General features: G+C 39.8%; 2 protein-coding genes across 5 annotated transcripts in view; one reads left to right on the forward strand and one right to left on the reverse strand.

Annotated features, from left to right (window-relative positions):
• ASCC1 (activating signal cointegrator 1 complex subunit 1) overlaps positions 1-286 on the reverse strand; it is a 121,133-nt gene extending 120,847 nt beyond the window's left edge. The window contains exon 1 of the mRNA XM_061405819.1: positions 172-286. The gene's annotated coding sequence lies outside the window, so the exon portion shown is untranslated. The remainder of the gene's footprint in view (positions 1-171) is intronic.
• On the forward strand, positions 13-10,347 carry ANAPC16 (anaphase promoting complex subunit 16). Of its 4 annotated transcripts, none has more exons than XM_061405829.1 (5): positions 14-103; positions 1,327-1,462; positions 2,946-3,114; positions 8,414-8,488; positions 9,523-10,347. In XM_061405829.1, exons 3-5 carry the CDS (start codon positions 2,973-2,975, stop codon positions 9,636-9,638), a joined length of 333 nt encoding a protein of 110 aa, XP_061261813.1. In that variant the 5' UTR covers positions 14-103; positions 1,327-1,462; positions 2,946-2,972; the 3' UTR covers positions 9,639-10,347. The 4 variants fall into 4 exon arrangements, with proteins under 4 accessions (XP_061261811.1, XP_061261813.1, XP_061261815.1 ...); XM_061405831.1 differs by having other exon boundaries at positions 1,327-1,423; XM_061405830.1 differs by having other exon boundaries at positions 18-103; positions 1,301-1,462.
• The last annotated feature ends 589 nt before the right edge of the window (positions 10,348-10,936 follow it).

The following is a 10,936-nucleotide window of genomic DNA, read 5'->3' on the forward strand; positions in this document are numbered from 1 at the left end:
CGCGGGCTCCCTCCGCACGGGCGCGAGCACGCCGCCGCCCTCGTCTTGGAAAACGCAGCCGGTTCAGTTGGGGGCGGGGCTGTAAAGTGCCAAAGCAGCCGAGGTAAGTGGTCGAGGGCTCAGGGACCCTCAGGAGCTTGCTGGAAAGGGAGCTGATCCCTGAGATCCTACCTGAAGGGACTAGTGAAGTGGAGAAAGGAGGAGGAGGAACTGGAGCCTGCCGCAGAGGGCGTGTAAGAGGAAATTTCCTCAGGCCGCACGAGACAATTGCGCATGCGGGCCAAGCGGTGGCGCCTGCGCAGTGGGATGGCGCCAGTGGTGTCGCCCCCTGGAGAGGTCTGGGTGGGTGTGGGGTCATGGCTTGGAGTTAGCTTGGGAACAGCTGACGTTCTGACCCATCTTCTCTTCATCCCCTTTCCACCTACGCTGTTTTTAGCTGCAGCACCTTTTTGATTGGTAATCCAGCTATTTGGAATGATTTCTGATGATAGAGTTTAATAATTGCTTGTCTTTTTGATAAGGAGACTTTTTAAAAAGGATTCTTTTCAAGAATATAAGCATGTATCTGCCAGGAAGGAAAGTGGTTTATGAATATGAGGTCATCCCTATCATGCATGAAGTAAATGTGTTGATCATCCTGTCACTGTGAACACAACCATGCAATATCTCTGCTCTCCTGTAAGAATCTCTACTTCCAATCTAGCTTATTGGGTCAAGTCCCAGCTTATGTCATCATTAGGATTTAAATATTCAACAAATGTTACTGAGCACCTACCTTGGGCCTGGCAGCCTAATTGGAAAAATAGTTGTCCAAATAGATCTACAGAATGAGGCAGAAAAACCAGTAATGAGCCCACCCTCCTGACATCAAACTTATCTATCCCCTGCTAGCCCTGTGTTCTGTCATTTGTTCCTTATTCATTCAGGAAACACTGCAATCCAGGTTCTGTGCTAGGCCTTGAGAGTAGAAAGACAACTCCTTCCCCTTTTCCTAAGAAAAGGGTTCTTCCTAAGATCATTAACCTTAAAATGAAAGTATGGGGTGCATTTTCCCTCTTCCTGAGCATGCTTTCCATTCTAAGAGACATGTGACATTGACACTGTGTCAAATGGAGAGAATTAAGACTTTTCCCATGAGTGTGTTGAAACATAGTAAGTATCAAAAACTGGAATCTGCAGAAGAAAAAAAAAAGATTCAGGACTAAATATTCATTGGTAGTTTTGGATAGCTGTTGTTTACTGTGCCTATGAGTGTTCAAATGCTTTAGTTATATTAACCTTCCTGACACCTCTGATGTAGGTGCTGTCATTATCTGCATTCTATAGATGAGGCAGCTGAGGAGCAGAGAGGTCGAGTGATTTGTCCAGAATCAGACGGCAAGTAACAAAGCCAGGACGTGAACCTGGGCCAAGAGGCTTCAGAGTGAGCTCTTAATCACTGTGCTGTTTCACCTCTCACAGGGTACATGTTGTTTAGTCACTCTGTCGTGTCTGACTCTTTGCAGCCCCAGGACTATAGCCCACTAGGGTCCTGTGTCCCCATGGGATCCCAGGCAGGAATACAGGAGTGGGCTTCCATTTCCTTCTCCAGGGGATCTTCCCAACCCAGGGATCGAGCCCATGTCTCCTGCATTGACAAGTGTATTCTTTACCACTGAGCCACCTGGGAACCCCATATAGCACATGACAATGCAATAAAGCCATTGCTTTTAAAATGGCACAACAAATAAGCTGAAGTCTGTATGCCTATGTGCAAAATGGGGGGATTGGATTAGATGATCTTTAAGGAATCTTGTGGTTCCTGTGAAATGTTAACTCATTTAGCAAACATTTATTTAAATCAACAGCTAGTTGGTATAAGCCAAGCATAATGTTTGGTCTTGGTAATCAGAATGCCTGCCTTTATAGAGCGGTTCCAAACTAGGGTTTATTGTGAGTTTCACTTTAACTTTGGTTACCACCTGCTGGTAGCATTCAAAATTTAACCTAAATCTTTAAAGCTAAAAATTACTTAGGTAATCTTTCCATCTCAGCAGAAAACTGCTTATATGTGTTAAAATTAGTGCTAATTCTGCACTCCACTTTTCAACCCTGGCTGTTTTATGTCTTGAATGATAGTTCTGAGTTTGAAAGAAGACTGTTCTTTTTATATGGAAAACATAAACCTTTTAGAATCTTCTGTAAATGTGTAGTGTAAGCTTCTATGTTGTTTTGAACTTGTTAAAGGAGACATGTATTTGGTATACAGATTTTCTCATTTACATTTGGACCTTTTGATTTTTTAATTTGATACAGGATTAAACACTCACAGCCCCTCTAATTCCTAATAAGCCATGATTCTAAGATCATTCTTGAACTATTTTGTTCCAGTTTTGGGACACCACCAAGTGATCAATTTGGGTATTACATTTGGATGAAAAAAATTTTTTTAATTTAATGAAAGGGCCAGTATGTATTTCCTAACCATTCCCCTTCCTTGGGAACAGAACATAGTGTTAGTCTGAAATTTTATTTGGAAAATTTTATAAGTGAATTTCTTGGTGTGGCTTGGTCAGGATGTATCCAAGACAAACTGTCCCATGAGGCATGGTTGTTTTATCCTCATATAATTTATTTCCTCAGTCAAATTGCTACCTTGGCACTGCCATATCACCCTTTCATAACCCATAAATCACCCACAGTCAATCCCAAATGACATAAACAGTTTGCTAATGGTAGGAAGCAGTGTTTTGTGTAGAAAAACTAAGAATAAACATATTTTCACTTAAAATCCTGAGTGACGTTTTGGCCCAAGGAGCCATAAAAGATCGTGGGAGTACAGAGGGTAGAAAAATTTGGAACTAATTCTTGACTAAACTGTATGCTGGCTTTCATGGTAGCTGGAATGAAATGCTGTCAGTCTCACTTCCATAAACTTGCCAATTGCTATTTTTCTTTCTCTGTAGTGAAGTGAGAATTCTACTGGAGAGGAAATGGCTGCCTCTTCATCCTCCTCCTCAGCTGGTGGGGTCAGTGGAAGTTCTGTCGCTGGATCTGGTTTCAGTGTCTCAGACCTTGCCCCACCACGGAAAGCCCTTTTCACCTACCCCAAAGGAGCTGGAGAGATGTTGGAAGGTGATCTCATGCTGCTTTTTGCTGAATAATTGGATTCAGACCTGCAATGAATATTAATTGTAAAGAAGCTATTAAGTGGATTAGTTACGAGTTTGTCCTGATTTCAGCTCCACATTTCATCTCTTGTCCTCATTTCAGAATATCTTTAAAACACAAATGTTTCTCCAGAATTAGAATTTTGGAGCTGAAAAAGACTTTGGAAATCATGGAGGTCATTTAGAGTTATTTAGATCCAGAAAAGATAAAGTGATTTGACCATGTGAAAAGACAGTCAGCACTTGAACCAGGAATTCCATTACACTCCTGCTCCAGTTCGCTTTATCCTGGCACCAGTCGGCTTCCCTATGGTTAGTAGGTTTCATATATTTTTTTTTCTAATATAATTCACTTATAGATAGATGAAGAGATTCTGAGAGAAAATAAAAACCAATCTACTGTTCTTACGTGGCCCACTGCAGGACAGTGTGGTGTGGTTTCTCAAGCACTGGAGCTGGATCTGCATCGAATCATCCCCCATCTTATTCCGCACACATTTGCAAACTGGCTGGCCAAGATCAGGGCACAGGCTATAAGCATGAAACAACTTTAGCACCTAGAATTCATCAGGTACACTTCACTTTAGGAGATGGACCAATAAATTCTTAATAGAGAGCATTAAAACCTCCTAAAGAGCTTATTTAAAATGCACATTTCTGGCTCACCTATAGATTCCAAATTAGTCTATAGCACAGGAATCTCCATTTCGACTAACATCCAGGGGATTCTCATAAAAATGGCCCTTAACTATTAAACTATTCTTCCTGCCTCAGAAAAAATCAGCCAAGAACCTATTAAAGATTCAAAATCTTGATTCTAGCACATCTGTGCTTAATTGTATATTGATCCTTTTTGCTTTAAATATTGCAAATTTCAGTAAATATACTTAAAAATTAATCTGGAAATATCTGAGAAAGGCACAGACTGTAGTTAAGAGTCAGCTTTTGGGGGGTGGTCTTCATTTATATCAGGTATAATAAAGAGCAGAGGTTTGGATTAAGCCAACGCAGACAGAAGTATCACTTGTGACAGGAAAACATAGGAAGACTGGGACCATAGGGAGGACTGGGACTAAACATAGGAAGACTTTTTAGAATTGGTTCAAATCATGATTGGTGAAGTAAACAATCAGATACTGTAGTTAGTGATACATATGAGGTGTATGTACTGATACTTCTGTCTATGCCCTTTTGTTTTCTTCAATTAGCTGAATACTCAAGCTAACATCACGGAGTCTGGAGGTAGTGAACGTCTAGGGCCTTGTTTGCCATATTTGGCACTAAAAATAAATTATGACTTAAGTTATATGCTGCAGAGACCTGGTATTAGGAAGTTTCTCCCAAAACAAATCAAAAGTTGGAGGTACTTAAATTGCTTAATGAGTTTTATGGCAGCAGAAAAGGAATCCTTATTTAACAACGAACCCTTAAGATTAAAGTCATTTAAAGTCTAGCTATAAGAGGAATTTAATGCATGCGGCACCTCCGTGGTCTCAGAGCTGTCAGCATTCTTTGTTGGTGTACACCAGACTTCTTGGAAACATTAAAGAAGAAAGGCTTCTGAGATTAGTCTAAATGTTGATGTTCTAACAAGTGATAGTTCTGTCCACTTTTATTCCATCCCAGTATGCTTCATGGGGGACTGTGTTGCCTTTCTACTGTAGAATGAATTTAAGTTTAAATATGCAGTGCCCAGTTTTGGATTTCTTCCTTAGGTTTAAAGTTTCACCTATACATTTAAGGACAAACTGAAAACTTAGAGGTGGCAGCCCTTGAACTATCTTGAGTCAAGTGAAAAATGTTAAACTGAAAAGGCTACCCTTAAATTTGAATTAAAAGGGATGGTAGATTTGGATACCTCATCCTGCTATGTTTATGGGTGATACTACCATGCGAGTAATCTAATGCACGTGTACCTGACCATTTTTCTTGCGGTAGTTTAATGGAATACAGGCATACCTTGTTTGGTTGGGCTTTGCTGATACCGTGTATCTTACAGATTGAAGGTCTGGGCAACCTTGCCTTGAACAAGTATGTTGCGCCATTTTTTCAACAGCATTTACTCATTGCCTATCTCTGTGTCACATTTTGGTAATGCTGACAGTATTTCAAACCCTCCACCAGCAAAACGTTTACATTTCCCTGAAGGCTTGATGGTGGTTAGTATTTTTTTAGCAGTATTTTTTAGACATAACGCTATTGCACACTTAACAAACTACAGCATGGTATAAACATAACTTTTATATGCAATGGGAAACTAAAAAATTTGTGTGATTTGCTTTATTGCAGTGGTCAGGAACCAGGCCTACGACATCTCTGAGATATGCCTGCATGAAAATAGAGTAGGAAGGGTTGCCTCTTCAGAGCAAGAACAAAAGCAATTAGGTGCTGTTTATTATCTTAACAGGTTCAACTTGGTCTTGCATCCTCCTAGTCTAGGATAATAAACCCAAATAACCTGTACTTAACCTTGTGTATTAACTTCTTTGTGTATCTGCTGTCTGATATCAGACACCTCACATAAGCAGTATACTGTACAGGACTTTTCAACATTCCCCTGCCTTTGGCTAGGATTCTCTCACCCAGATATTAGTAAGCAAATTAGAGACTGCCTTCCAGTCTGAAATGGCTGGATTTTGGTGGCATCGTACGCCACTGGAGCATAAATTATCTGCCATTGCCTGTTTTCCCGCTGTGGGATAATAGGCTTTTAAATGAATTTGTTAGCATCCTATTTATTGGAGTTAACAGTAGTGTTAGATTTGGACAATTTACTGAACTTTTCACCATTTATAACCTTTACTTGTCCCTTAAGAGGAAAGCTGATGTATTGCTACTTGGTGTGTTACAAAGAGTTTGATTACAATTTCTAAATGGAAGACAGATTGCCCCAGGCTGACTCCTCTCTGGAGAAATTCCAGACTTTAGATTGTTACAGATATCACATCTAATAGGATGTAGCTAAGAAGCAGTGGACTTTGTGGTTAATACAAAGCTGCAAATCAGCAAAAATGTGTTCCATAGACATACAAAGCAGCAAAGTGATGTGCAAGTGCCTTTTTGAAAGATTAGCTTACATCCTTTTGCTTTGAAGTTCATTATCAAGGGAAATATGCAAATGTTATAATTTAAGCATTTATCCTAATAACACCTGTGATTAAATGTAAGCGGGAGGTAGCACTTTGAAGAGCTTGCAAACAAATCTTGGCCTGGTCCTTAACAGCCAGAATCCCCACTGCCTTGTGTGATATCCTCAAGTTCAGAATCAAACCACCTGAGAAGAGCTCTAATTCCGTATGCTTTGCTCTTCCTAAAATAAAACTTAAGTTATAATTTGATTCTTTAAGCAAGGGTATGAATGCTGGCATACTTACACAATTTATTAGGCATAATAAATTGCATCATTAGTGTCAAATGTTCACACAGTCCCTCTTCCCATTGTGGGATTCATAGTTATTTTCAGGCAATTTCCCTTATTTGAAAAACTCAGTAATATCATTGGCTTACATTTCCCTTATTTGAAAAACTCAGTAATATCATCTTAACATCATAGATCTTTAAACTGGACAGCCAGTATAATATTCAATAATTGAAAATTAAATTTTTGCTCAGTTTAGATGATATACTTATAAATGAGTTACATTCTGCCAGAGGAATGGGGTGGGAGGAGGGAATGGGATCATATCCCCATATGACACAATATTTAGAATCATCTTCCAATATTTAGAAAAGAAGTTGAGTTTAAAGAATAACACTCTCCTCAAAGTCTACATCACTATATGAAATTATATTTTGAAATAATATATAATATGCATATATATTGCTAAGTTGCTTCAGTCATGTCCGACTCTGTGCAACCCCATAGACGGCAGCCCACCAGGCTCCCCCATCCCTGGGATTCTCCAGGCAAGAACACTGGAGTGCGTTGCCATTTCCTTCTCCAATGCATGAAAGTGAAAAGTGAAAGGGAAGTTGCTCAGTCATGTCCGACTCCTAGCGACCCCATGGACTGCAGCCCACCAGGCTCCTCCATCCATGGGATTTTCCAGGCAAGAGTACTGGAGTGGGGTGCCATTGCCTTCTCCGATGCATATGTATTAATACATAATAATTTTCATACATATTATGTATGGAATAATTATATTTTTGCACCAATTTTGAAGATATTAGAAGCCCTCTTGGTCATATATTTAAGCTATTTGAATATAGTATCTATGGTTTTTCTTATTTATCATGAGCTTCTGAAATGAGGTCTTCCTTGTGTGAAACTCAGCATGAAGCCAGAATATGTTAGTCCTGTCTCCTTGTCACTTAATAGCTGGTTGACGGCAGCAACCCGTGATTGATGGGTGAGTGCTTGACACCCAGCAGTGTTGGCGTGAACTGCCATCTAAAAAAAGACAGCCGTGTCCTCTACCTTCATTTGTTTTAGAATTTCTGCAATAAGATCCCTTCCCTGAATGGTTTCTGCTACCCCATGAAGTCACATTTTCCTACATGAGTTCTACGTCTTTAGGGGTATGTTTTGTTGGATCAGCCCTTGCCTGATAAGGAATAACATGAACTAGCTTATGTTTCACAATCATCTTCCAAGTACTGGGGTGACTGAATTAGCTACCTTCATGTATCCAGTTCTTGGCATCAGTACAATGCTAGGTTCTGAAATTGCACCATACTTTTATCACCATCCAAATTGCAGTGTTCTGGTTTAGTTGGAAAATCAAGGTTACAATTTGCGTTTACAGAATGAAATTTCCCAGCAGTGTTTGTGATGGTCACTGTGATATAATTTGATATACAAAATATTGACAATAGCTGTTTTTCTTCAACTTTACTTTGTAGAATGAAAACGATTAAGAGTTTTGGTGTACCTTTGTATTTTCAAAGTTCAGGGCCACATGGCCAAATGCGTTAGTTGTCAGTGATTGCTTGACATACAAAATAGGAGAACATTAAGAAATTGTCAAGTTAGGATGGGAGAAATGTTGACCAGGACATCAGACTGGGGTTTCTTGTTTTTGTTATTTTAACACTATTTTTAAACTCTTGAACAAGTAGACGGACTATTTTAACATTCTAGGTATAGAAGTAGCTTTTATAACACAGTATTGTTAATTCTAAGTGAAACAGAAGCCCTTTGTAAACACAGAAAACCAGACCTGAATGTAAAAGCAGGGAGAATGGATGTGTTTACTACGTTTATCAGAAGCCATTAGATTAAAATGGACTGGAGCAGATTAAAACTTGTCCTCTTCTGTTTCTAGACGGCTCTGAGAGATTCCTCTGTGAATCTGTTTTCAGCTATCAAGTGGCGTCTACGCTTAAACAGGTGAAACATGGTAAGCACATGAGTACTGTGTACTTAACTGAAAATGAACTTACTAGGGAGCGGAAGGGTCGGAGAGGGGCACTTAGAAAGGTCAGAGTGCTCTGTAACAAAAACTCAGCAAGGCTACTCAAGTGGACTTCCCAAATTGCCTGCAGACAAGAACATTCTACAGCTCTTAATCCACGCATAATGTTACATTAAGGCTTAAATTTGAAGTCAGAGGGGTTAGTTTTCTAGGGGAGTTAATGCTTCCTGCTGCTGCTGCTAAGTCGCTTCAGTCATGTCCGACTCTGTGTGACCCCATAGACGGCAGCCCACCAGGCTCCCCCGTCCCTGGGATTCTCCAGGCAAGAACACTGGAGTGGGTTGCCATTTCCTTCTCCTCTTGTATTGCTTTTTCCACTCCTTCCTGAAAGCTTCTTTTCCTGTTGTCCTCCACTGGTAGCACTGTCTGCATCTTCGGGTGTGTATGTAATACTTCTTGGTCTACCTGGATTCGAAGATCCTGGTAGCACCTTTTCTACTCTATCATGCCTCACCAGGTCTTCATTACGCATCAGGGAACTCTGTTCCACCACCAAACCAGACTGCTTCTCCCCTGAGAACATAATGTTGGGGTGGGTGGGGGTAGGGGGAGCTGCAATTGCTTGTAACCCTAGGTTTTTGGCTTTTTGGGTTTGTTTGTTTTTTGTAGCATACAGGATCTTAGTTCCCCAACCAGCAATAGAACCAGTTCCCCCTGCAGTGGAAGCACAGATTCTTAACTACTTGTAACCCTAGATTCTTAGTAGCAGTCACAAATTTCGTACACAAATGGCATGGAATATAAGTACTACTATTTTTTTAAGATTGTCTTAAGTAATTATCCTACAATTAAAAATAAAATGTAAATTAAAAGATTAGGTCTTCTGACAACATAGGGTAAGACCCCATTACTAGAATATTGAGGGGGGAAAAAATCTTTCTAGAAATTATTTTTAAATCAGTCATCATCTTGCTGCTTGGTGTATAATTAATAAATACTATCTCATTGGTTCTTTACAGATCAGCAGGTTGCTCGGATGGAAAAACTAGCTGGTTTGGTAGAAGAGCTGGAGGCAGATGAATGGCGATTTAAACCCATCGAGCAGCTGCTGGGGTTCACACCCTCTTCAGGTTAACCTGGCCTGGATGGTCATCTCGGGTGCACGGCAAGTGCAGGTCTAGCAAGGAACTTTTCTTACAATGTATATAGCCATCCAGAGATTCACGGCTCCATCACTGAACTGTTAATTCATATTCATACTTGGTTTCTCTGTGTCTATACACAAGCAACAAATTCTTAAGTGTGTGATCTTGCAGGGAAATGTTTTGCTTATTTGTTTAAAAAAGTATTGAGAATTGGATTTAGACGGTCGACATCAGAGAACCAGGAAGTTTGGGTTTAAAAGAGATTTATAAAACTTCACAATCCAGGACACATGGCAGAATTGGCCAGATGAAAGACATCCCTCCTGTCATTCACGCAGTTCCTAGAATCCTCACCAGTCAAGTCCAAGGTCAGGATCTGAAGTTATAAAATACATTTCTGACCTAAAACCCTTCTTTTTGCAGATGAATGTGATTTCGACTCAGGACTTGTCCAAATTAGGAATTTTTTAATGTTTGGGATTTTTTCTATTTTTAGACATCTAATTCTATAGATTCTAACTTTTTCTAACCTCTTCTAGGCATGCCAATGCTGGCAAAAAGAATTGCTTTTTGAATGTTGAAGTTCTTGTAAAAATAAAGCAGTGAGCAAAATCCTTTTAAACACAGAAATCCTGAGTTCATCTTGTTGGTGGGCTCTGGCAATTCTGTAGCAAATAAATCCTTTGAAAGAACTCCAAATTGGTTTCTTTATCCTTTCAAAGCCTCAGGGATTTGGGATAGGGGGAAGAGGTCAAATTACTTTTTTATAAGAAGGGAATCTAAAAACCATTTCTCCTAAACAAATGGTAGATTTGCTTCATCTCAGGGATATTTGTTTTTTTAGAAGTATATGAATTTATCATCAACATCTAAGTAGGTTTTTAACCATGATAAGGAAAAACCTGATAAGCTAAGAGATAATCTTTTGTTTTTCCTCATGGGACCCCCACGTCCACACTACATAGTTAGGAGAATCATTTAGATTGTATGCAAATTTTGCCCCAGACAGAATTTGCCTTTCTCCTCATTAATAACTTGTTCCTGACCTGCTTAGAGTCAGTTAATTATGAATAAATAAAATCCCAGTAGCAGTTGGCCTTAATCTCAGGAGTTCAGAACGTTTTAATACATACTCCGTGACAAGGAGGTGGTGGCCTCATTGAGTTGATACGGAATCTGAGCACAAGGAAGATGAAGACCCACACATGGCCACGTAAGCCCAGACTCCGAAGAAAATCTTGGAACTTAAAACAGATGGCAGTTTACTGACAATTCAGCCCACTAACCT

This window comes from Bos javanicus, chromosome 28, assembly GCF_032452875.1.
Source record: "Bos javanicus breed banteng chromosome 28, ARS-OSU_banteng_1.0, whole genome shotgun sequence".
NCBI classification, from domain to species: Eukaryota; Metazoa; Chordata; class Mammalia; order Artiodactyla; family Bovidae; genus Bos; species Bos javanicus.

What these genes read in the sequence shown, in the direction of transcription:
- ANAPC16 (XM_061405827.1), top strand. Translation starts at nt 2,973, where the DNA reads ATGGCTGCCTCTTCATCCTCCTCCTCAGCTGGTGGGGTCAGTGGAAGT. An exon ending in AGCTGGAGAGATGTTGGAAG is followed by an intron (nt 3,115 to 8,413) that starts GTGATCTCATGC and finishes TTCTGTTTCTAG; the next exon opens with ACGGCTCTGAGAGATTCCTC. An exon ending in GCTTAAACAGGTGAAACATG is followed by an intron (nt 8,489 to 9,522) that starts GTAAGCACATGA and finishes GGTTCTTTACAG; the next exon opens with ATCAGCAGGTTGCTCGGATG.